Raw genomic sequence first — 27,712 nt, 5'->3', positions numbered from 1 at the left:
ATCCTTAACAGTTTGGCACCAGGTTACATCTGCAGCTGTTTTTTTTTTTCATTTGTAACTTGCCAAGACAACTGTATCTATCAATGCCTGTGACGTTATTGACGTGAACTGTGACCGTATAGATCACTGTTGCAACCAACGTGCTATAATTGCACCAAATCTTGTAGAAAGGAGGTAAAGTAAGGTGTCTATGAAAATGTTGTAATTTGCTGGTTATAATTATGCTGCTGTATGTGTGTATCATTTTTGTATTTGAAGTTATGAATATTGGCTATGTATTTGTATCTCAATGTGTTTGATTCTAAGTAGCATTAGTGAAGAATTTGGTCAGCTTCTTGAGAAAGAGTTCTTCAGATTAAGTGCCCAATCAAGATACACTTAACTGACAATGGACCTTGGGAGACTCCAATCCACATATGAGGAGCTTTCCTGGGAATGTTCAAGATAGCATGGGAGCAATGGCTGCTCTACCTGTAAAGAACTGAGTTATGCATGGACATGTGACTTGCCCATGTGACTCCAAGATGGACTCCAAAGTCCATCTTGCTGCCGTGATTTTCCACAGTAAGAACAAAAGGGTATCCTTCCACATGGCAGAGGATGTAAAAGGCAGCTACATCTTCTCCGTTTTGTCTTCAATCCTGCTTCTTACCTCTGGAGGAACTTTGCTACAATGAAGCTCTCATCTATATTTCTTTCTTTTTATGAATAATCCTTTAGATTTTAGATTCTAAAGGATTGGCAACAGCGTGATTTGTGGGTAAGATCGGACTTGTATATTGACCTGGGTCTGGGGCTTGGTCCTCTGGGATTGGGAAAACCTTTTTTCTTTTACTGGGGTATTGGTTTTCATAACCATTCATCCCCATAAGGAGTGGTGCTGGAACTGGAGTATCTGAGGGAATTGCTTATATGACTTCTAGTTAGCCATTGGGGTAAAACCGAAGTCCTCTCTGTTTGGTTGGTTTGGTGTGCCTTAATAATAAAGGACACCGAGCCTTGAGCTGTGAATGCCCTGCTCGAAGCAATTTGTCCTGAATTGATACTCTCAGTTGTGTCCCACCAGAGGCCGCATCGTTACAGCCTAGGAAGAAAATCTTCTGGAGTTGGAGGCAAGATATTCTTGGTGGCTGATCTTAAACTGTGGAATACATTTCTGGAATAGATTAGAAAAAAGCCTGTGTCTAAGCATCTTCAGTGTGAACCCCACCTACCTGTCATAAAAAATGAAGATATGGGGAGAGAGAAGATACAAAATTAGCAGGCTGGACAAGCTTATTGACTCCAGATCTTACAATGATTAGCATGAGGCTCAGGTCATGATTGTCTCAGGCCCATGGGGCTGTGATGATTACTGATTGAACTGAGTTTGGATATAGCTTTTACTGATAATCTTTTCAGGCTTTTGCTGGCATTTTCCTCTATTTATTTCTTCCTATTGCAAATTATGTTGGGGAAGGATGCAAGATTGATGTTGGCTCAATTGGGAGTGGTGAGATAGGTATGTATATAGAGGCAAGAGTGCTCAAGTTCCAAGGGGACTGAGTTAAGATGAGCTGTTGGTGAAGGTTTGGAGTTGTGCAAAGTTCCCACAGTACACCAAGTGGTGTTGACACATCTGGGCACTGTGCTGTTGATGTGCTGTGGGAAGGAGGAGAGGTAGTGAAGCTTCACTCCAGAGAAGTGGAAAGTAGCATTGCAAATGAGAAGCATTTTTATTTTTAATTCACAGATGTTATTTGGGTGTAGGCTGCATTTACCTTACCTTTGTTCAGAGGTATTAGTGATAATTGTGATGCCTTCTGGAGCAGACCCATGAATTACAGCTGCTGAACTAGTTCTTAGGCTTTGTCTTCAGTTGGAAAAAGATAAGCTCCCAACTTGAGTTAACTAACACAAAGTAAAATCATAGTGAAAACCAGGCAGTTTTTTGTTTTCATCCATATTAGCAGCTTAAGTTGAAAACTGTGGGGGAGCCCAGGGTTTATCTTGACCTGATAAGTCATGTGAAAACTACAAAACTGCTTTGTCTTCACTAGAATTTTTCCCTGTGTTTAGTTAACTTATGTTAAGAATACACCTTTTCTCCTAGTAAGGATGAGGTCTTGGTGACAGGGAAGCTTTCTATGTTCCTGCCTGCTGGGTGTTTCTAATACATAGCATCTAAGTTCTGAGTCAGTGCATAGCACTCTGCATTAGCACTTGGCCTACAACTAGATACAAATTAAGCTGTTGGTTATCATCTGTAAAGTCTTGAATAGTCTGAATCCTAGGCATCTGAAAGACTGCCTTTTCCACTCTCCCCTGCTATGGCTGTTACATTATGTTGTACAAGTCTTGCTGTCTGTCCCCCATGGCTGAACTCCTGGGGCATGGCTTCAGGCCATTTTTAGTGGAAAAATCTTGGCACTGAAATTTGCTCCCTCTTACTCTTTACCGCAGCCCAAGATTAACAATTTTAGGGAATCAGTGCAACACATATTGTTCATGTTGACATTTTTTTTTTTTTAATTTAAGCCTGAGTTTTGGAAGAGTATACATCCCATTACTGATTCCAGGTAGTAGAAGTTACGGTCAGTTTAATTTGTACCAATTACTGCCAACGCTTGTTTGTATTAACTCCCTTTATATGTAATGATGGGGACAATAAGAATAAATGAAACCCCTCTATTTCAAAAAATATCATTGCTTTGGTTACATAATTCAGTCCTCTATAATTTCAGATCTACTGTTGGATAATAACAATACCTAGCTCTTCTATAAGGCTTTTCATCCATAGATGTCAAGTGGCTTTCCCAAGGAGGTAAGTAACATTATCCCTGTTATATAGACAGGGAAATGGAGGCAAAATCAGTGAAGTGACTTGCCCAAGGTCACTCATCACGCCAGTGGCAGTGCTGGGAATAGACCCAGGCCTCCTGCATCCCAGTCCAGGGCTCTGTCAAGAAGGCCACCCTGCCTTCCAAATAAATATGAATAGTTAAAAATAAATACAATCATTACAAAGTCATAATATTTTTCTTTTAGAGCTTTTGGATAAAATATTTAAAATAAGACATTTCTAATAGACTGGAATTAATTTGCATCATTCACCAAACAAAAAAGAATCAAAAGCACCCTAGCATTTTCCTATGATCCATTCTTTATAAAATAATATCCATAATTGTCATGAAACAAAAGGTAATTCACAGGTCTTACATACAATCTTGGCAGGATTTCAGAGCATCCTTTGTAGTAGGATTTTTTAATTAAAATTTACTGTGATATTAGCAGTAAGTGTCTGGAATCTCAGCATGATTTTAGAAGCTTCCAGCAGAGTAAGGGAAAGAGCAGAATTTTTGGATAGAAATACCTGTTATCTTGCTGGGTTCCTGGAAAAACTGTTTCAATATGACCCCCAAATCTTTAACTTTAAAAGCGTTAAAATAACAACAGTCAGAAGGAGCACACACAGCTATCTCTCTTTCCTATAAAATCCTCCCAGAGGCTAAATCTTTTCAGTTGGAATCCACTGTGAATGCAGCTAAATATTTGATACGGGAGTCCAGAGTAAGTACTATTTATATTCTACCAGATGGAATAGAGCTATGAATTACTGTAAGCGGTTGGTACATTTTTTTCCAGCCTATACAGTGAATCATAAAACTTAATTTTAATGAGTAGAGGAAAGGAAGCTATAAATAATGCCTGTAAAACTTTGTTGTTGGATTGAAGTGAAATGGTGGGCTGAAGGAAATGTTTTTCTTTTCCAAAGCAGGTGTGAATTGTTGTATGAGCTAATTATATAGCAATGTACATAGTGCTTCTTCTAATGTTATTTCAGTCTGGCACTGTTTCATAACCAAGTTTCTCTGGGATTGCATTTCTTCCAAAAAGTTGTAATTTCATTGAATGCATTACTTCTGCAGCAATTTTAATAATTCTGTATCTTAGATAAAAAAAGAATCATACTTCATTACAATGGAAGCTTTTTCAGGTTGCACATTTCACAGCTTTTCGATGAACATTTATTTCCATATTTGATTACACACTGATTTAGGTCTATAACTATTATTTAGGCTAACAGAGTTATGCTCAGACATTGCCATCAAGGTGAGAATGTATCCCCAAGGTTTTCTTACCAGCATCTGCACTGCTATATACTTTATGAGAATACATGACAGATGATATAACTTTACAGCAGACATTGTTACATTGTTTTTTCTTTTCAACATTGTGAAAGAACATGGTCTTCCATGGTTTAATTTTATAAATTCAGGCAAGAATAAAAATACATTTTATGTCTATAGGAAACTATAATATTTAGAAACATATCCCCAGTTTATAGGGGGAAATCTTTTTAAAAGTGTAAACAGTCACAAAAAGCATAGTTCTTGCAACTCATAAAACAAGAGAAGAATTTGACTTGGAGCTACTGAAGTACTCCTGATTTGCAGGATAATATGGGAAGTAGTCTTGCAGCGGGCATCAGCTTAAAAGATCTCTTTGGCGTTAGAAGAGAGGATATCTCTAAATAGTAGTAGAGGCATTTCAGAAGCACCTAAACTACAGGTCCCTTGGGGACTATGAATTACACACTAGTGACCAGTAATTGCCTGCTGTACGAGATTTAATGTGGCTCTGCTTTGTTGGATACAAATTGAATTTTGCTAATATTGCATGGTAGCTTGTTATGCACAGATGGTTTCCAAAAGAATAGTTACATTCCCTTCATTACAGTTCAGTTGGTTAAGATCTATGCTTAACCATATTTCAGTAACAAATAATAAAAAAGTTTTTAGGAAATGTGGCATAAATTATATTCACGGGGTTTTATGTAAATTAGATCTGTTTCCTCTCTTTCTTCCCCCTACTTCCCAAATGTGGCATGGTGAATGGGCCTGGGAGCAAAGGCTCACTTTTTAGGATCTTCAACAACCTTCAGGCAGCAATGCCTTCAGGAGATATCGTTCGTAATTCGACTTCATTTCCCCAAAGAGATGTGGTGGCAACCTACATTGGTTTTTGTACTGGGGAAGGGCCAATGACACTTTCTTCTGATGGCACTGCTAGCACAGACGCTGAAGCTAAGAGCAAAAACCGAAGGAAACTGGAGCTCATATGAAGAATGAAAATTCCACTGATCCATGCTTCCTTTGTTTGGGATGGCAAAAAGAGAAGGTGCCAGGAGCAGTAAATTGATTTCTGGTAGCTAATGGCAGGTGCCCAGCTTGTGAGCTGTGATTTTTCCACTTTTATTTTCAGAAAAATTACAATGACAGGCCATCTTAGGGTCCGAATCTGATACCCTTTCCATAGCAGGACTGTTCCTGGAGGAAGGTACTACTTCACATGATTGGTTTACATTTTGAAAGCTCTTGCTACATAGAAAAGGTCCAGGTCAAAATTTTCAAGCACCTACGTTACTTTTGAAAATGGATCTTAGGCTCCAAGTCATTTAGATGATTTTGAAAATTTTACCCTTGATTTTTAAATAAAAAAAGAAGGAAATAAAGCTTCAGTATTCACCAGTCATAGGGAAACTTCTTAGTCTTTTTCAGGAAGAACAACATTCTGATGTACCTAAGATGCTAATGTATAACTTCCCAAATATACCTTTCTTTATTTCATCACTGATCCTGTGCACTAGTTCTTGTCAATATTTTCTTAATATACCTGATTTGAAGTTTGTAGAATGAGTCATTTGAGATAAGTTAAAGCAAGTAGAAGTTAGAAAAAAAATATTGATGCACAAAAATGTTCAATATTTCTACTGTGTCCCAATTTAGGACAAGAAAAAAAATCTCAAGCTCTTGTAAGATGGGGGAAAAAACATTTCCTGCCCAGCTCTAATTAGTAGGTAACTTTTTACAGGACTTGTCTTCACTGCAGTTTTATCTGGCAGTATAACTCAGGTGTTGCCCTTAACCCACTTCTCATCCACATACCAAAATCTCTATCTCCAGTTAAGCAGTGCTTTAAACTCAAGATAGTTGGCCTGTTACGGAGCATGGGTTGCAGCCTGAGTGTTTCTGACATTTGAGATAGTAATGCAGTGAGGATAGAGCTGCGGGCTATACCTCGAGTTAGCTCAATTCATCAGTTGCTAATCCAGTCACTTTGTGCTGCTAATCACTTTGCTTTAATCACTTTGCCTAGCTGTAGTGTTGTTCCACTCAAGTTAGGCTAACTCAAGAGGAGCATGGATAACACGAGTTAACTCTGCAGTGAAGACATACCCTTAGTGTAACAATCTATTGAAGACTCAGTCTTTTTATGGTCCATGTACCACTTTTCACTTTCTATGAAAGGAGAGTGAATTTTGAATCCTCTGATCATTATTGGTGCTGGTGAATACTGTAAAACATTTTAAGAGCTATTCACATTTTTAAATGAATTGCTTAATTGTGTTTGCACCATTTTTTTGTGTTCACTTTCCACAAATATTCTAGAACTGAGTTTACTGTTAACACAACAGCAAATTTTAAGCAAACTATTCACTGAATAAATAGTCTATTTCAGTACAATTTGTTTTTAGGATTACATTAATTTGATTATTTTGTATTATGGTAACACCTAAGAGCCAAGTCATGGACCAAGACCCCTTTGTGCTAGGTGCTATACAAACACAGAACAAAAAGACAGTTTCTGCCCCCAAAAATTTACAAATTAAGGCTTTGTCTACACTAGCACTTTTGTCAGTCGGGGTGTGAAAAAACACACCCCTCACCAACGTAAGTTTCACAGACAAAGTGCTGGTGTGGACGGCCCTATGTCAGCAGGAGAGACTCTCCTGCCAACATAGCAAACCCCACACATTGTGGGTGTTTTAATTATGCCAATAGGAGAGTTCTCTCCCGCCAACAAAGAGCGGTACAGTGGCACGGCTGTAAGCCTGTGTCTGCACTGTCCTGCAGTTCAGCGTACAGGGGTGGGAATAACAGTGTGCACCAAAGTACTGCACTGTAACTCACCAGTGTGGATACTGCTGGCACAAGGTAAAAGGTTCCTAATTCACACTAATGTAATCTTATTCAAACCGGATTACATTAATGAGGACTAAACACCTTTTCATTCATACCTTCAACAGCTACACTGGGGAGTTACACACCGCGGTTTGGTGCATCCTCCTATTCACACCCCTATAGTCCAAGCTGCAGGGCAGTGTAGAGAAGCCCTAAGTGAATATAATCAGACAACAGAAATGTACCATGTAATCTGTGTCTCCAATCAAAACTGCAAATTTCACATATGAAATATTTCACTATATTCATGAGCCGTTCATTGGAAGACCAAGAATTAGTCACAGAAACTATTCACAACTATGTTTAAAAATGGTTGTTTGTAGGCAATTTGTCAGCAGAAAAATGATTAAATTCACTGAAGTATACATAACGAATTAATCACCCAGCTCTAAAAGGTGAAATCTACCTGTATGCACACCTATTCTCCTCTAAAATGACCCTTAACGTGTATTTCAGTAGAAGTACCCTGATTTAAAGTGATATAATACACTTTTAAAAGTTCTAGTAAACTTGAATCATATTTTTCCTTTTAGAATTTTCTGTTCATTTTATCAAGTATCTTAATTTGAAGAAGAATCCTGCTGACCCTGTAACTTGAGACATAATGTTTGTCACATTGTATGAAACTGCTGAGCTTGATTCAAACAAATAATAAAAGGTTTTGGCATTCAGATTAGTTTGTCCCTATGTGCAGGTTAACAGGTGTCCGCTTAAGTATGTCCTGGCAGAAAGGATTTGCTACTGCGTCTGTTGACAGCAGGCACATTGCACCAGAGCTGTAAGAGAGAGTACCAGTGATGAGAATACTGCCTTCTTGCATTAACTATATGCTTCTTTGTGGCTGAGCAATATACTCTGCTTACAGTTCCCAGTGATACACAGTAGATATCCCCACAGCAGCTGTGACCTTTTCCAAGCCTAGAAGTTTTAAGTTCCAGAGCTAGTCCAGAGGACAAGATGCAGGAGCTGGGCAGAAAGAAACAGCAGTTTTCATAAAGGCAAATGGTGGATGCGAACATCGCCTATGGATTATTCAGACAGTAAAAGTGACTCTTCCGATGAAGACTGCTGTTTCTCGGGAAGTAGTGAGGAAGAGTCCAATGATGAAGTTGAGAAAATATCAGAGTCAGTGTTCACAAAACAATACTTAAAAAATATTTCATGTTGGATTGTTTGCTTGTTCTGCATTGTAGCTAATGGCTACCTTTAAGTGGCACACTTTTAAAAACTTTTGACTAAAAACTTATTTTAGCATAAGTCTAAAGTTTTATTAATCAGTTGCATGTTTGTAGCTGTGAATGCAATTTTTATAACCTTAACATTAACTAGTATAATAGTAAGAGAATTGGTATTAATGTGTACATATGTTGTGGAACAATATATGTACTGTATTTTAAAGTTGATATGCATATTATACTGTACTTGTACTAATGTTTCTGTACTGCTAAGAATACAAATAGTCTTTTTCTTCTGCTTTTGAAAGTTTGAATAGGCATTTAATCTTAACTAGAACAGGATTGCCGAACACCAGTTAAATAAACTCCATAATGTGGCAGTTGGCCAAGTGTATGATATCCTTTTAAAAATGATTAAGCACAAAACTTACAGTATAGTAATGCAAAGGTTCTTACGAAATGCTGAAAAAAGCAAGGAAATTCTGAGCTATCCTGTCTCTCTGTTCAGTTTCAATAAATCTGTTCGCTCAAGGCAGTGCATACTGTATGGCATACAAGCGAAGAGAATCCGCGATAAAAGGGCGTATGTGCTACAGTAAGGAAACAGAACATTATGCAGGTAGTGGTACGACAGCAACAATAATTTCCTTCCTGTTGTGGGGTGGTCCGAACCTCAAGATTTTTAACATAATAGTAATGGCATGATTTCCTTTTTGAAAAATAGTCGTGCCACAGTAGCATATAGACAACTGAATGGATATTGTTTCATTTTTACCTAATAATGACTCTTCTTCAGCAGAAGCTGAGTGTTGTGGAGGCAGTTTTCTCAGTTTCTGCAGGAAGGGAGTACCTGCTTTTCTTCTGCAGCATCCCCTTTGGCTGAACAGTGTCTCCATAGATTCAGAGTAATAGTTATTCCATCATGAAGTCCCATATAATGAAAATGTTATGGCATCGTTCAATGGCCTGGGGACTTCCCTGGTGTTATTTAATGTTGTAGCTTCATAGTATGGCAATGATACAAGAGTCTCCAATTACATGAATTTTAATTGTTTGGCTTTTAAATTTAACATAAAATCAGCTTCATAATTAGGTCCTCATAAACTAATGTTAATATTGTTTTGCTTTCCTAATTGTATATCAAAACAATATTACAAAGAGACCAGCATAAATTTCACTGCTCCTGCTACAATATGAACGCACCATGTAAATGCATTTCATGTGTGTTTTTTTGTTTTTTTTTTTTAAATTGGCAAGAAATGAATCTCCTTGTTCAATACACGGAGTTTTTCCAAACTTATGAATATCATGTTTTGGCCTGATTCACCACTATTTTGTCATCATTTATGCATATGTGAAGAGTGTGCTTAAAAAAGAAGACTCTGATGAGTACCAGTTGTAGACTTTTACACCCACTTTGCACAGGTTAGAAAGACTAACCAGGGTGCACAGGAATGAGGAGCATCCAGCTCAATTGCCAATGAATTTTCATCTGTAAAAATAATGACTTAGTTAATCAATGTAAACTGAAACCATAACCATCTCTGTTTTTACCACTTTATAATTTCTAAATTTCAATACAGTTAAAGTCTCTTTTTATGAAGAAAAAAATGGCATCTAGGGTGACATTTATTCTAAGCTTCAGTTAGGACTAATGAACAGCTAAGGGCTTAACTCAAGTCACGGACCTGTTTGACTGAAATCAAATGTTATGATCTGTAGCCATGTATTGCAGTATGATCTAGAACAGGAGATTGAAGGATTCATTAATGAAGATTCAGAAAGTAAACTAAATGTATTTCTAGGTGAATGTGTGGTTTGAAATGACACATTTTAGTTCCTGAAGAAGGATTTAAAAATGAGAGTTTCAGAGTAACAGCCGTGTTAGTCTGTATTTGCAAAAAGAAAAGGAGTACTTGTGGTACCTTAGAGACTAACCAATTTATTTGAGCATAAGCTTTCGTGAGCTACAGCTCACTTCATCGGATGCATACTGTGGAAAATACAGAAGATGTTCTTATACATACAAACCATGAAAAAATGGGTGTTTACCACTACAAAAGGTTTTCTCTCCCCCCACCCCACTCTCCTGCTGGTAATGGCTTATCTAAAGTGATCACTCTCCTTACAATGTGTATGATAATCAAGGTGGGCCATTTCCAGCACAAATCCAGGGTTTAACAAGGGGAGAAAACCTGGATTTGTGCTGGAAATGTCCCAACTTGATTATCATACACATTGTAAGGAGAGTGATCACTTTAGATAAGCTATTACCAGCAGGAGAGTGGGGTGGGGGGAGAGAAAACCTTTTGTAGTGGTAAACACCCATTTTTTCATGGTTTGTATGTATAAGAACATCTTCTGTATTTTCCACAGTATGCATCCGATGAAGTGAGCTGTAGCGCATGAAAGCTTATGCTCAAATAAATTGGTTAGTCTCTAAGGCGCCACAAGTACTCCTTAAAAATGAGAGTGGGATTTTCAAACATGCTCAGAAATGGCCTAACTGCTTCCACTAACATCTATAGTAAAATTCCCATTAATACTGGAGGTCCTGGTGACGTCAAGGAATTATGACGTGATTGGAATAACAGAGACTTGGTGGGATAACTCACATGATGTCATGGATGGTTATAAACTGTTCAGGAAGGACAGGCAGGGCAGAAAAGGTGGGGGAGTAGCACTGTATGTAAGGGAGCAGTATGACTGCTCAGAACTCCGGTACGAAACTGCAGAAAAACCTGAGTGTCTCTGGATTAAGTTTAGAAGTGTGAGCAACAGGAGTGATGTAGTGGTGGGAGTCTGCTATAGACCACTGGACCAGGGGGATGAGGTGGATGAGGCTTTCTTCCGGCAGCTCGCGGAAGCTACTAGATCGCACGCCCTGGTTCTCATGGGTGACTTTAATTTTCCTGATATCTGCTGGGAGAGCAATACAGCGGTGCATAGACAATCCAGGAAGTTTTTGGAAAGCATAGGGGACAATTTCCTGGTGCAAGTGCTAGAGGAGCCAACTAGGGGGGGAGCTTTTCTTGACCTGCTGCTCACAAACCGGGAAGAATTAGTAGGGGAAGCAAAAGCGGATGGGAATCTGGGAGGCAGTGACCATGAGTTGGTTGAGTTCAGGATCCTGACACAGGGAAGAAAGGTAAGCAGCAGGATACGGACCCTGGACTTCAGGAAAGCAGACTTCAACTCCCTCAGGGAACGGATGGGTAGGATCCCCTGCGGGGCTAACATGAAGGGGAAAGGAGTCCAGGAGAGCTGGCTGTATTTCAAGGAATCCCTGTTGAGGTTACAGGGACAAACCATCCCAATGTGTCGAAAGAATAGTAAATATGGCAGGCGACCAGCTTGGCTTAACGGTGAAATCCTAGCGGATCTTAAGCATAAAAAAGAAGCTTACAAGAAGTGGAAGTTTGGACATATGACCAGGGAAGAGTATAAAAATATTGCTCTGGCATGTAGGAATGAAATTAGGAGGGCCAAATCGCACCTGGAGCTGCAGCTAGCGAGAGATGTTAAGAGTAACAAGAAGGGTTTCTTCAGGTATGTTGGCAACAAGAAGAAAGCCAAGGAAAGTGTGGGCCCCTTAATGAATGAAGGAGGCAACCTAGTGACAGAAGATGTGGAAAAAGCTAATGTACTCAATGCTTTTTTTGCCTCTGTCTTCACGAACAAGGTCAGCTCCCAGACTGCTGCGCTGGGCATCACAACATGGGGAATAGATGGCCAGCCCTCTGTGGAGAAAGAGGTGGTTAGGGACTATTTAGAAAAGCTGGACGTGCACAAGTCCATGGGGCCGGACGAGTTGTATCCGAGAGTGCTAAAGGAACTGGCGGCTGTGATTGCAGAGCCATTGGCCATTATCTTTGAAAACTCGTGGCGAACCAGGGAAGTCCCGGATGACTGGAAAAAGGCTAATGTAGTGCCAATCTTTAAAAAAGGGAAGAAGGAGGATCCTGGGAACTACAGGCCAGTAAGCCTCACTTCAGTCCCCAGAAAAATCATGGAGCAGGTCCTCAAAGAATCAATCCTGAAGCACTTACATGAGAGGAAAGTGATCAGGAACAGTCAGCATGGATTCACCAAGGGAAGGTCATGCCTGACTAATCTAATTGCCTTCTATGATGAGATTACTGGTTCTGTGGATGAAGGGAAAGCAGTGGATGTATTGTATCTTGACTTTAGCAAAGCTTTTGACACGGTCTCCCACAGTGTTCTTGTCAGCAAGTTAAAGAAGTACGGGCTGGATGAATGCACTATAAGGTGGGTAGAAAGTTGGCTAGATTGTCGGGCTCAATGGGTAGTGATCAATGGCTCCATGTCTAGTTGGCAGCCGGTGTCAAGTGAAGTGCCCCAGGGGTCGGTCCTGGGGCCGGTTTTGTTCAATATCTTCATAAATGATCTGGAGGATGGTGTGGATTGCACTCTCAGCAAATTTGCAGATGATACTAAACTGGGAGGAGTGGTAGATATGCTGGAGGGCAGGGATAGGATACAGAGGGACCTAGACAAATTGGAGGATTGGGCCAAAAGAAATCTGATGAGGTTCAATAAGGATAAGTGCAGGGTCCTGCACTTAGGACGGAAGAACCCAATGCACAGCTACAGACTAGGGACCGAATGGCTAGGCAGCAGTTCTGCGGAAAAGGACCTAGGGGTGACAGTGGACGAGAAGCTGGATATGAGTCAGCAGTGTGCCCTTGTTGCCAAGAAGGCCAATGGCATTTTGGGATGTATAAGTAGGGGCATAGCCAGCAGATCGAGGGATGTGATCGTCCCCCTCTATTCGACATTGGTGAGGCCTCATCTGGAGTACTGTGTCCAGTTTTGGGCCCCACACTACAAGAAGGATGTGGATAAACTGGAAAGAGTCCAGCGAAGGGCAACAAAAATGATTAGGGGACTGGAACACATGACTTATGAGGAGAGGCTGAGGGAACTGGGATTGTTTAGTCTGTGGAAGAGAAGAATGAGGGGGGATTTGATAGCTGCTTTCAACTACCTGAGCGGTGGTTCCAGAGAGGATGGTTCTAGACTGTTCTCAGTGGTGGAAGAGGACAGGACAAGGAGTAATGGTCTCAAGTTGCAGTGGGGGAGGTTTAGGTTGGATATTAGAAAATACTTTTTCACTAGGAGGGTGGTGAAACACTGGAATGCGTTGCCTAGGAAGGTGGTGGAATCTCCTTCCTTAGAAGTTTTTAAGGTCAGGCTTGACAAAGCCCTGGCTGGGATGATTTAATTGGGGATGGGTCCTGCTTTTGAGCAGGGGGTTGGACTAGATGACCTCCTGAGGTCCCTTCCAACCCTGATATTCTATGATTCTATGATTAATACCAATGGGACCAGAGTTAGGCCAATGCTGAGGGCTTTTGAAAATCCCACACTAATTGAGCCTCCCACAAGGCACCATCCCTTCCCAAGCTCCCTAATGTGCAGAGTGGAGAGTTCATACTGAACAATGCCTTGGATGTGATGAAGCCTGCTGTATTTTGCACCCATCCCAAGGAGCAACATTGTGTGGATGGGAGTGAGTGCATCCAAGGTGCACTAAAGAAATAATCCCTGGACTCACTTAAGTGCCTGGCCTGTGATTGTTCCTAGTCCTTGTACAGGACACCCAAGAGACTGGAAGCTTTGGGAATCCTTCTATCCCTACCTTCCACACTATGCACAAAACAGTGACTATTTAGCTCTAAAAGTCATTAGTTGTTGAGAATGATTCAGTTATATTTCTGTAATGAGATACTGTAAGGTGAAGTAAGGAGCAGATGAAATGTAGTTTATTGGGGGAAGACATGACTTATAGCCCTGAATATATGTATTTTTAAAAAAATATGTGACTGTCTAATTTTCTGACAACTATGATTGGTATTGGCTTATATAAACAGTATATAGCAAAGAACAAACCACTCATTAGGAAAGTGAAAAACATGGCACATTACCTAACTGAATATCTGATGTTATCTACAAAGGGCAGTTATATTTCTGTTATTTCATTTGTATGAAATTTTTTTTAAAACTTGAACATGCTTAAAATTTGTGTGAATTATGGACACTTTTCAGTGATCGATTAAATGTAAAACTGTGTAACATACAAATTTCTTCCATGAGATACTTTAATGACTCTAAACTATTAAGATTGTTAGCAGAAAGTTATATCTTACTTAAGAGATGTTTTTTTCTTTTAGGGAAGATGTCAGAACAGCCAATGTCATTGCTGCTGAAGCAGTAACTTGTCTTGTCATAGACCGAGAGTAAGTATATTGTTTTCTTATCATACGATACTGAATATCTTCAGTTGATACTCATTATAGTTCTTAACTAGTGACTCTGATCATTTTGCAGGGAGATGTTGTTTAACTTTCATTTTAAAAACTTGATTAATGACTTTGGGTGATACATTTATAAGATTTTATCTATTATTAAACTGCAACTGAATAATGCTTTTAAAAAAACCCTTCCTGTATACAATTTAATTTATGAACAATTCAGAAAACACCGGGGTTCTAGCCAATATACACAAACAGTGGACGTTAGGACTGTCAGCTAAGCAGCTTTCATAACACATTCACAAGCCAGGTATATGTTACATAAAATAGACAGTATGCGTCATCATTCCCTGGCGATAAAGGGAAATTACTTAGCCCACTCATTTTAGCAAATATTCAATAAGAAAACTATGGACCAACTATCACATTTTATCTGAACAATTCTGTACAGACATTTTGTTTGTCTTGCAGCTTAATCACAAGTACAATTAATAAATATAGTCATTCAAAAATTAATCCTAATTGGGTTATATTACCAGTTGGTCATTTTCCAGTCTCATACGTTTTCATTTCACCATTAAAAATGTTCCCGTACTAGTAAGAAATCACACATTTAAATTTAAACTTCTAAGACAGTAGTTAATCCACAGTATATACTGGCAATTCCTAGCAATGTTCTGCAATTAAGGGGAAGAGTAGTTGCATAACTACTATTTATAGCTCAAGGCAAGCATAACAGTTCTGTGGCCCTAGAGAGTCTGTTTTACAGCTTTTAATTGATTATTTTATATATGCAATAGTAAGTGGAGAAGCTTATCTTAGTACAGTGAAAAATCTATTTTGAAGTATACAAAGTACATATTTAAAGCCTTGGTAAAAAAAAACTGTTTACATTAATACCTAGAGGATTTTGTCTTATCTTATATATTATTCAAACTGCACTTTAATTTTAGAAGACACATCATATATTTCATTTTTCACTGGATTATAGTTGTCTATATTATATTGTTATACTATCTATATTATTACCTCTGCTTGCAAAGTCACCAGTGTTGTTCTAAGTTTGCATTTTTCTAATTTCAGTCATTTTTGAGTTATCTGCCTGCAGAATTTCTGATTAGAAAATTTAAAAAGCCATTTAAAAAGTCAATATTTACTAACAACTACTATACTGTGGCATATATGGTAACCCTGCGTTTATCTATACCTGTAGAACAGGAAATTATTTGGATATTTCACATGCTGCAGTCTGATAATTGTTGAGAAATACTGTGCAATTACTGAGTTCACATTCAAGTAACTCTGAACTTAGGCACCAGTTTTGTTCCCACTTTCCAAGAATATTTGCCTTTGGGCTGAACTAAACATTAAAACATTAAGCCTGAAAGGAATTTGAAAATGTGAGCAACAGGAAGGGAGGTGTCAATGGAAATTAGGACTCTACTTCACCTACAGTGGCTGATACTGTGCCCTCTATTATGGACAGAGCTGGGAGTGATGCCTAGAAATAAGTTTGTCTGACAATTTCCATTAGAAGACCCTGTTTTCAGTAGCTTATTACTTTGCTAAACTTTAACCATTTGGGCTGATATTTTTGATGCATGCGTCTGCCTCAAACTGAATTGTAATGGAAAGTTCCAGCAACAATGATTAGCCATCTCCAGAAACAAGAAATGGAAAAATATATTGTTTTGCCAATGTTGAATTCTTATATCAGATTTATTTAGAAGCTCTAGCACTTCCTTGCTTTGAAGCAGGGACTAGAAATTTGGCAGGGAGGGTTCTGTACTCAGAAAAATGAAAAATGTCTTTTGGTAGCCTTGTAAAAATTCACACAAATTTGGCCAAATTATAGGCCTCTCAAGTTTCTGCTTGTACTGAGCATGCTCCAGCCCTGGGTTGTAGGGGCTGAATAGAACTTTCCCTGCAGCTGCTCCTCCCAACTGCCAGGATCTGCTGTGCTACCAGAATTAAGAGCAAGGATATCGTTTCTCCTGTACTCTGAATGCTCCCTTCCTGGAACCTGAGTAGGAGGAGGAAGCAACTAGAGCGAAATAGAGAGCAGCGGAGAGTGCACGGGGACACAGAGCTGTGGGGCGACAGTAGCAGTAGAAGGGTCCAAAACCAGTAGAACACATTCCCTTCCAAACCCTGTAACAGAACCCAAGATTCCTGAGTGTCACTAGTTCTCTATTGTCTAGCAAATAACTGTGACACTATTTGACAAAATATGTATCTTATCCCCCTCTAGTGGTAAGATTGAGGATAACAACCTAGGCTTGCTACCAGTTACTCCATTAGCTAAAACATTTGAAGTCTACTGTTAATTTGAAGTTTCCAACCCTGCTGGATTCATGGACCCCAAACTAGAGAAGACTTGCAGTGTGTCAGTTTCCATTACCAATCCTACACACTGGCCATGTTCCAAATAACGTTTTGGTGAGGTTTGTGAATGTGGCGCAAGTTCACAGTGAAACTGGGTTAAGTTTCAGCTGCTGGTGAGACTTTTGGGTTTGGGTGGAAATCACTCAGAAGTCTTGTTTTGCAAGGTTTAAGTCCAAACCCAGGCCAAAGCAAATATGTTTTGGATAAGCTCATTTCAACATTATTTCAAACCTAAAGAAATCAAAGTATGAAAGAAGGTTTGCATGAAATCACTGTGAACTGAGATCACCAAGTGAAACACAGCTCTATGTGCTAGGCAGTTAGGGATTGAACATAGAATGAAGTAGGCGAAATGGTATCATGTACTGTGCTTGAATTACCATACATTCCCTGCTTTCATATCTCAAGAAGCTTTTGTTTTAGTAAAGTAATAAAGTACTCACAGCGTCAAAAGTGGCAACATATGCTCTGCAACAAAACAACTAACCTGGTCAGCATGATGTGATTATTAGCTTGCATGTTTATGTAAACTTTGCTTTTGAACAATATATCTCCAGCAACATCTATTGATCTACAAGTCGAGAGACTAGAAAACTAACATTCTGAAACACAGAGAAAGGGAACAGTGTGCAAAGTGTTAGCTATTCAGATCCCATTAAAGTCATTTGAGTTCATGCAGCTGAAAACACATGTAATTCTGAAAATGTACCCCTGATGTTAAGGGAGGTCTCCATTTTTTATTTCTGTCAAAGGCAAATAGGGAAGATGGAGATTTTACAAAATTCATTGTGAGTCACCACTCCTACACCATTTCTCCTGTCACTACCACCTACATAGTACAACTTATACCCAGACCCATTTCTCGGGTTGCATTTCCTGACCACCTGATCTCCTGAATGCACAGTATATTAATGTTTCTTCAGACCATCATCTTGGCCAGCTTCGCACTTTAACCGGCCTGTTAAGGACGACACCATGAACAACTCACAAACTTTTGTTAATCATTTGTTTTGCGATCTTATTGGTCCAGGGCTGCCAGGTTTGAGGCAAGCAAACTGCCAGTGTAGGCCAAAACAGCCCTCCCAACATTTGGGAGTCCCTGGTGGAGTTATATGTAGGCTGGATGAGCCACCCCTTAAAGGCAATAACTATTTCCATCCTTTAAGTGCGAGGTGAAAATGAACAAAGATCCAGCATGTCACCTACTGCCACAGTTTAGGTCTCTGGCTGGTGAGGCCTGACAATACCCACAGGTTGGCTGCTGCTTCTCCCTTCAAGGGTACTACACCAGTCAGTTGGTTCTCAGGAGTGTGTATGCTGTTTCTATTTGTCTCTCTATAAGAGTACTCCTGCTGCCCACTACCCTAAAAATATGTGTTCTGTCTTCAGAGGACTTAATTCAGTTTTCCTTCTCCTGGGTGAGTTGTCTGCCTGCAGCTAAAGGGCCCCACCTCCCCTGAGCAGCCTGAGCAGGCATAAGACACTCACTTTTCATACCCCCTCTTTTTTATTTGTAAGACCACCTCCATGAGAAGAGAAGTGGTAGGACTTCAATTGTCAGAGGCTGTGTGTGTTAGGCTGGCCATTTGGAGTATTCTTAATAGGACTGAGAGCTCATCTCTCACTAGGCCATGGCAACCTTTCCATTATCCTGATGGGGAAAGTAGAATAAGAATTTGAGATGACAGAGCAAATGAGGATAACAGCCTGCATAAAGGAAAACCACTCCTTGGGGTGCTGAAGTGTTCATAGTGCTTCCACCTAATGGTAACATAAAGATCCATGCTAATCTAACAAAACTGACAAAAATGTCTGCTGGAGGAGAAATGTTCTTTCCGTCATCAATGAAATACAGGCTCAGCTGGCATAGTTATATGCTGAGCTTGGAAATCTTCAGCAAGCGGGTATACTGAGAGGGAATTTTGGCATTTGCCCCACAAGCTGAGCGAAAAATATTTATAGAGATGGGGATGAATCATAGGTTTCTTCCGCATGTAGGGGTGTTTGAAAGTTCTGATGAGGCCCATCTTTTATTTATATTTGCCATTTTTGTAACATTTGCATTTACATTTGTATTGATCTTTTTCTGGTATCCCAAGATGAACTAAATATAAATGTTCAGGGTAAAAGAAGTACAAAATCAATAGGTGTAAATGTTTCAAAGCTGTAATATGACAGCCAATAAAACTTGAGCTACAGCTACTGCTAAAGTAGCCTGTTCATGATACAATGCTACATGGCATTTGCCGTTACAGAATGATAGGTGCTCCCTTGCATTTGACAGCATGCAATAAAATATAATATCGTTATTCCTTTTGTTGGTTAATTCATTGAGCAATGTTAGGCATTTTGTCAAATGCTTCATCCTTGTTGTCAGCCCTTTAACCAAATGACTGACAGGCTTAATCATTTGACTGACTGAGGGCCAGATTTTTAAAGGTATTTGGGTGCCTAAAGATACAGATAGGTGCGTAGTGGGATTTTAAAAAGAAATGGGCGTTAGGCTCCAAGGCACTTTTGGAAATCCCATTAGTCTCCTACCTGATCTTTATGTGCCTAAATACCTTTACAAATCTGGTACCAAGTGACTAGTATAACAGAGCAGTTGTGACATATATGCAGTGTAGTTGTAGCCATGTCGGTCCCAGGATATTAGAGAGACAAGGTGGGTGAGGTAATATCTCTTATTGAATCAACTTCTGCTGTCTCTCTCACCAACAGAAGTTGGTTCAATAAAAGGTATTAGCTCACATACTTTGTGTGCTGACATATATGTTAAACTATTGATTTTACTCTTCTGAGTCTGAAGAAGAAAGAAGCAAAGAGAATAGTTAAATTTTTTAGTTTCTCTTCACTATCTTCTTCAATTACACGTTAGTTGCAGCAAAATGTCTTAACAAAACAGACCTTAAATAGTTCAAAGGCTGTTACCAGTGAGACCCTGGGGGGCAAACAGGCCACCACTCTGGCAAGGAAGGGATTAATGAAGACCAATGAGCCCAATTGGATTCACTCTGCTACACCTGTAGAAGATATCAGATGTGCAGAGGAGAATTATATAAAGGAAGCCCCGCTCAATTTAAGGCTGACCAGGAAGGACAGCAGAGTTCTCAGCCAAGAGCTTGAGATAGCTTGCTGCCTGGATGTGCCTCCTGGTGAATGGGATGACCAGAACCAAGGAGACTTACCAAAAGGATTGACTGCATGAAGACAAACTCTGTGTAGAAAGTAGGAGTCCTGTCAAAGACTTGTCGCATGACCCTGTTTTGAGCTAATAGTATTCCCTTTCTTTTGGGATTTTAATAATTCAGCAGCTCAAATATTGGAACTCCCATCACAATCAAATGCATACACATACCTGTGAAAATCAAACAACAAAATCTGTTAAGAACAAAGCTGAACTTCTAGGCAAAGAGAGCCACTGTTACTGAAATTTTGAGTTGTGAACTGTTTTCTTCAAAAAGAAGAAGATTGTGACAATGAGAAAACTCTCAAACATATGGTATCAAATTTAAGCATAAATCTATTTTACTTGATTTCCTAACACACGTAGATACAGTGTCATGACATATTTGTATTTAAACAGGAGGTGTCTCCTCCACTGACCATCTTTTTCTTTAGTAGATTCTGCTATAAAGTCATTTGCATGATCTCAACCATTTTTGTTGAAACTTTGATATCATAAACACGTTTATATGTCTCTTCTGTTTCTCCTGCTGTGTCCTGGATTGAAAGTTCATATTAAAACACAAATATCATCAGCAGTGGGATTACAGAATATTGTTGCAAAAAAAAAAAAAGTAAACACCATTGTCTGTGAGGAAGGAGAGCGTACAGAAAGCATCCTGCTACCCTTGTGCCCCTGTTTTGGGAATGAGCGGCTGGTGCTACATATCCTACAAAGGGGTGAGCTTATGACCTTCCCTTCCTGCCAGCCTGCAGCCTGCCAGCCCCACTAAGTGCCTCATTCACACTTCCCAACTAAGACACAGTGCATTCAGGAGCACATGATGATGATGCTGTCCTCTCCCCAGCTCTTTTAGCAATGCAACAACTGAGCCCAAATGTGCTACTTTCTGCATGGAAATGCTTAGAGGAATGGGGAGGTGGTGCTGTGTTGTTTTTTTGTTGTTGTTGTTGTTGTTACAGATATCTCCTTACTCTAAAGCCCTTGTTTTAACTTCTGATGAAATGGCTGTGAATTTGGGGATTTCAGCAAGGGTGGCTGTGTCATCTCTCTATATGATGAGTTGTTTGACACACAGCTGAAGCTTGATGGAAAGTAAAACAGATTTCATTCTATCCTAGCACCACTGATCTTATACAGGCTGTGGTTTAGGATTAAACATTCTTTTGAGGTTTGTTTTATTAATAAGTAATGATATTCCACAAGGTCCTTTCAAGCCCATTCCTCTCACAGCTTTCAGGAGACCTAAGGCTGGGGTAAGATTTGTTCATGGAGACAGTTGGATAGAAGAAGAAGATGTAAAATGCTATAAGTATCCTGGTACACTGCTGAAATCCTGGGGAAAGTCAGCTTGATGCGGTGGTGGAAGGTTGGAATGGAAGAAAAAGAGATTATTCCTATGGACCTTAGGATCCAGCTGTATCCTAAGCATGCATTGTTTGAATATTTAAATAGAATATTAATAATAATAGACTAATTTTTGTAGTACTTCTAAATTTTCTTATTATTCTATTACATGCTGTTTCACTGTGGAAACACTTATTCATGAACATTGCAAAAAATAATTTTCATAACTACATTCAAGCATATCTAAGCTATCATTTTACTCCTCTGGCAGTTGGCAAAATACCAGGGGCATTACAAAATATATGGGGCATTACAAAATACCAGGGGCATTACAACAGCACCTCCTTCTTGCTCACATATTTGTAGGTGGTGCAAGCAAACAATAATATACATAAAATCATCTCTTCTTTCACCTTGTCATCTTTCACGGATTTGGCCAGTACTCATAACCCCAAATGGCATATAGTTGGCACTCACAAGACACAGATGCCAAGCTGTGAAAGGTATTCTTGCAGAGACATCTGGCTGATTGGCAGGCTTCACTAGCAGTAATGCTGATGGGTCAGGAGTTGCCTATGTGTATGCAACAGGGTTATATTATGGATAAGTTTTGTCTGCTGTAGCTTTAGCTTTTTGTCCTTTGACTACCTTACATTCAAATCTTTATAGAAGTGAAAATACTGTACAAATCGCCCATGAAATCTAGATTCAGAGCCCAAAGATTTAATAAGATGTTTGTCAATGAACATATTTTGCGTATGTATGTTTTGATTTCACTGTTATCCAGATAAGAGTTTGCAGCCACGCACATGGCCAGGTTTCTTTGCCAAAGACAACCCTGAAACCATGGTACAAATTTATACATATTTTTGAAACACTACTGAGTAATCAGCTCCTTTGTGAAAAGAGGTCTTAGCTTAATCACGAACACATCTTAAGAGTTAAAATTATAGCCCTTAACCATGGTAAAATTCTTAAAAGGACATAATTTTCATGGAAGCTCAAAGATAGTCTTTCATTTCAGTTTTTAGTTAATGTGTTTCCTGTTGCTTTTACTAAGTTGTGTGTAAATGGTAGTGTATGTCATATAATTTCAAAAATTCTGACTTCAACAAAGTGGCAAAACTAAAGAGTTGTGTTGTGTGTATGTTTATGTGATATTTCAGTCATAACCATGATTATTATTACGTAAAAGGCCATGTCTAAAGGTAAGCTGATGGTTATTGCACTATATACACAGTTATAAATGACCCTCATTATTACGACTTTTTTGCCTAACATTTTATAAAAATTATAAGCAAAATATGGCCATTGCAGTCAGTCGGAGTTTTGCCACCAAGTTCAATTTGATCAGTCCCTAAATTAGCTTGAGGAATAAGATTGGGCCTTACTTTTAATTTATGTATGTGTTATTATTTCTTATTAAACATTTATGAAAGTGTTTTGAAAATGAAATGTGAGGTGAGCATATTAGTTCTCTACTTCTTTCTCTTTGTGTCCATTCCCAGCTTCTGTTGATCATATCTGTCCTTATTGATAGATCAAGGTCAAGATGATGACATGCTGTTGAATAAACATATTTTTCTTGTTTTAATTCCATATTAGAAAAGTCATATATCTTAGAAATTTCACTTTATTCTTACAGCTCTTTCAAACATTTGATTGGAGGTCTGGATGATGTTTCCAATAAGGCCTATGAAGATGCAGAAGCAAAAGCAAAGTAAGTGGCAACTAATGATTTTGGCTTTAACGAATTAATCTCAATGTACTGTCTATACCCTGTGTTTTAATTGAAATCAAATCAAGAAATTTTTAAAAACATACACTTTTTATTACATGATGCTATAACATAGGAAGTGAAATGTCTGATAGGAAATAAAAGAAATATAGTATAATGCTTTGTTAATCTAAAGAGTTTAATTTTAAAAGTGGTTGGCAAATAGTTGTCATGAAATATTTTAAGGTAGGAATTAATGTATGTCAATTCTAAACTGATAAAAAAACCTCAAGATGACAAAGACATTGCCTCAGTAGAAATTATTGACATATTTTGGGCTATTTTCAAACAGTCCTGAGTTTTTCAAACCTTAGCAAATAAAATATGTTCTGTAAAAGAAGGTTGAAGAGGGGAAAGCCGAGTAGTTTTTGAATGATACAGTTACTTTGCTATGGAATAATATTTTCATCCAAAATACTGGCTTAAAGTATTCCTTCTAGAAGTTAATACTAGTGTTTAATCACTTCAAAATGTTTTAAATAATAAAAGTGCTAACAAACAGAAACAAGAGCTGCAACAATTCCCACTTGGTCAATATCTTCTGCTTAACAGAAAGACTTCTATATGTTTAGACTCTAGGGATGGAATCCATGAAGGGACTTAGGTGTTGCAATGCTGAGCACCTTGGGTGCCTAGAAATTCACAGGAACAAGTCTGATTCACAAAGCCTAGTGAACCTCTCCCTAATGGGGAGAGAAAGGCATCTTTGAATGTGATCCACAAAAGCCAGCATGCTAGGTGGCTCCCTGCCTATGCTAGCCAATGGAAGATGACAATGTGCTAAAGAGTGGCCCTTTCTCAGAGAAAAGCTCCTAAGTCCAGGCTACAGTGAGGCACTTAGCTCTGCTACAGACCCACGAAAAGGAATTTCTTTCCTGGCTTAGGTGCCTACATAGTTTCTTGCAAGAATAATTTAGGTGTCAGCATAGAGGAGGAGGTGGTGGTTATGTCCAACTTTATAACTTTTGGCCCTCTGGTTAGAACACTCACTTGGGATGTGTGATACCCATATTCAATTCCCCCCCTTCCTGGCAGAAGGGGAGAAAAGATTTGAACAGGGAAGTCCAACCTCTCAGGAGAATGCTTTGACTACTGAACTATGGGATGTTCTGATCTGGGGCTCCCTCAGTCTCTCCTGTTGAAGCACTCTGGTTAAATCATGAAAGCGTGATTGCGGGGAGAGAGTGGGAATGACTCTGTAGTCCAGTTGTTAGGACACCCACCAAGTTTCACACATCCCAGGTGAGCACTCTAACCACTAGTCTAAAGGTCATAAGGTGGGTGGCAGCACCACAATCATCTCCTACTCCTCTTCTGGACAGCCTTTGAATGGGGCCCAATTCAGCTGGTGTGCCCAAAGGGCGCTAACGAGATCCAGCCCCTGGAGCAAGTTAGGTGAATGAACGACTGTCTTCCCTGGCTCATGAATCGTTTTGGGGTTTAGCAGGAGATAGGTGTCCAGGTGCCTAAAATTAGGCAGCAATGCATATGCCCAGAGGAAAAAACTTAGGCACCAAATGAGCTTTGTGAATTACAGGGTTCAGCAGGAGTTCTGTGGCTTGCAGTAGGGGATTTAGGCACCTAATGAGCTTTGTGAATTTCACCCTAAACCTTTAGCTTTTCCAGGTAGGCCTGGAATATCCTTCTTAACACTTCAGAATAAATGAATAAAATCAAGATTTGCTCAGATAAAGGTTAATAGTGACTTTAAACACAAGTGGCTCTAAGTCAAGAATAATTTAAAGAGAAACTGAAGCTATTGTATAAAAATCTGATGTTTTCTCTTTTGCAGATCTCTTTACCATTACCACTTTAAGGAAGGCAAAAGATTAGATATTAGGGTTCTTCTCAGAATCAAACAGTTGAAAAGTGTGACTATCATAGTCTTTCAGTTCTGTTGGCCTAAATTAAAGCTTACTACTAAAATATACATAGTAGTTTCACATTAGTCTTTGTGGGCTTAAGGAAGTCTGTGTGAAGAATGTACGGTTTTATTGTAGAGAGAAATGGAAAGGAACTAAATATTATTAGTTTTATAAGAATTTAAACTCAAAATTCTTCTGTCATATAATAAGTCTGTGTCCCATTTTCAGTGTCTTGCATTAATTTTGGTAATGCTGGAGTGTGCCAACAGAATAAAGAGACATTTTCTGTTTATCACTCCGAACACCTTTTTTAACCTATTGCACCTCTCTACTAAGTTACTTTTCTCCTCATTGTGCAGAATTATGGCCCCGTAACAAAATATATAGGACTTCATCCTTGATTCCTTAAATAAATAAAACTCTCATTGATTTCAGTGGGAATTTGGGGTACAGAAGGAATGCTGAATCAGACTTGAAGTGATGATCTTGCAGCAGATAACTAGGCAGACCTCCTAATTTTATTTTAATGGTCAGTAGCAGCTTATACAAAGACCAATTTTATGAAGTTACTGTAGTCCAGTAAACTAACCACAGTCAACTAAACATTGCTTTGCAGAGAGAGAGAGTTACAAATATGCCATGTCAGTGCTACTATTTAGATTTCCAGGGGGATAATGTGGGGAGAAAATTTGGTAGTAGGTGTGGGGATTTGCCGAGTAATATAACTCAATTATTGCATACACAGCCTTTGTTAGACCTTCACTTTCTAATTCATTAGCAGCTAATATAAGATGAAAAAAAGTAATGCACTCTCTTCATCATTTCATAGAAAATCCTCTCAGGTTTATGTCATTTTAAGCCATGTTTTTGATATGCAGTATGTGCTCCTCAGATACCGAGGTGAGGTAGGTGGGTGGTTGTGGTCTAAAAACCTAAACAGATTAAATTACATTGATATGCACGTCAACATAAATATCATGCAAGAAAGTATTTTCAATGTCCATTGACCACTTTTAAGGCCTTATGATCACTTGGCTCATTTAGCCCAAATCCTAGTAAAACTCCCATTGACTTTAGTAGATATTTTGCTTGAGAAAGCCTGCAGAATTGGATCTCTTGTGGAGCAATCCATTTTTTTAGAAGCTAGAATGTCAGTAGATAGCTTAACATTCTGCTGTACTTTTATCTTGTGCTTTTCCTTGTTTGTTTTCTAGTGCTCAATATTTCACACAACGAGAAAGATGAGGCAGAAGATTCCTAATGTTAGAGAGACCTTAATTAGGTGGACAGTTTCACAGTAAGAAGAACAGACAAGCTGTTATGGCACCTTCTAGGTCCTTACCTGCAGTTTTACAAGTCAAGGGTTAGCCCTTGCATACAATCCCAAGGTGCCAGAGTCAGCAATCATGCCATTGCCCCCCACATAGTGACATTTTGACTTTAAAAAAGCAGAAGTCATCAGTGCTGTCTACCTTTACAAAGGTTATAAAGGAAATGTTCTTTCAAAAGATATGGCCTTTATTAGTTAAATACCACATTTGGGTTTGCTTGACTTCTTGAAAGCAATTGCCTGGAAAAGGCATGAATAGAACAGTAGAAATGACTGAAAAGCTGTGAGTAAAAGGAGAAAATTTGGAACCTGCTTCATCACTCAACAGTTGTTATATCTATGTCTGACAAGATAAAATTCCTCTTGGAGAAAATCTACTTGGCAGAAACTTTAACCTGGATTATTTTTCAAACGGCTCTTAATTAACTTCAGCTAATTGCTCTTTAAGGGTTTATCTTTTCAAAATTTAAGACTATGAAGTGAAAGAGTTTGGCATAGAAAGCATGAGACACAATTGTGCTTTAGCAAAGTGCTGTGATTTGCAATAACTGAAAATTGCATAATAGTATTTTGTCACTTAGTAGTAGCAAGCATCACATTTTCCACTGTTTATGGTATATCATAAACCGTTCTTTGAATGAATAAGGATTACTACATAACCTTACATCAGGTTCACTAAAAAGATCAGAAATTTAGCAAGCATCATTGGAAACTATAAATAGTAAGGACCTCATTCTAAGAGGTGTTGACCACCCTCAACGTCAGTTCAACTGAACATTATATCATATTGATGTCTGCCATTACTTGCTATAAAAGTATGATGGATTTTAGCAGCTCAGAAAGCCAACAGTTTTTAATATTTTAACCATGGTGTTTTATTATTTCAATGCATACTATGTCCTCATGTAATTAACACATATTTATTAAGCCAAGAGGAATAGAAAATGTGAAAAGTATAAATATTGTTTCTGATGTGTTATAAATAGGCTGGTAACACAGTAACACATTTTACTTACCATAAGCACACTCCAATCCTCAAGCCCTCTGAGTGTCTCCTTGGAGTGTCCAGCTCCTGGTTCACTGGACACTCACGGTATTCAGATTCACTACTTCCAAAGAAACAGTACAGTTTACCAGTTCTACCTCCAATCACTGTTCCACTTAACACACAGCACTTAGATATGTGTATAGTGAATTCAAAGTTCATAAGTTTATTTAGCAAAGCATGGAGATTCAAGTAATGAAAATATTGGGAACAAATGGTTACTTCGAAAACAAAATTATAACACACATTCTAGAGCCTAGACTTAATTACCAACATACTCTATGTCTTGTTGAGTTTGGCTCATTCAAATTCCTTGCAGTAC

The 27,712-nt window shown here is 38.8% G+C and overlaps 1 protein-coding gene across 2 annotated transcripts in view; it reads left to right on the top strand.

The window, feature by feature from the left end:
• PRKG1 (protein kinase cGMP-dependent 1) overlaps window positions 1-27,712 on the top strand; it is an 860,670-nt gene that overhangs the window by 724,216 nt on the left and 108,742 nt on the right. For both annotated transcript variants that reach the window (XM_077821744.1, XM_077821743.1), the window contains exons 8-9: window positions 14,374-14,439; window positions 23,019-23,093. In XM_077821744.1, coding sequence (XP_077677870.1) covers window positions 14,374-14,439; window positions 23,019-23,093 — 141 coding nt within the window. The remainder of the gene's footprint in view (window positions 1-14,373; window positions 14,440-23,018; window positions 23,094-27,712) is intronic.

This window comes from Eretmochelys imbricata, chromosome 7, assembly GCF_965152235.1.
Source record: "Eretmochelys imbricata isolate rEreImb1 chromosome 7, rEreImb1.hap1, whole genome shotgun sequence".
NCBI classification, from domain to species: domain Eukaryota; kingdom Metazoa; phylum Chordata; order Testudines; family Cheloniidae; genus Eretmochelys; species Eretmochelys imbricata.
Note: the sequence above shows the minus strand (reverse complement) of the source record. Positions and strands in the feature narration are given on the sequence as shown.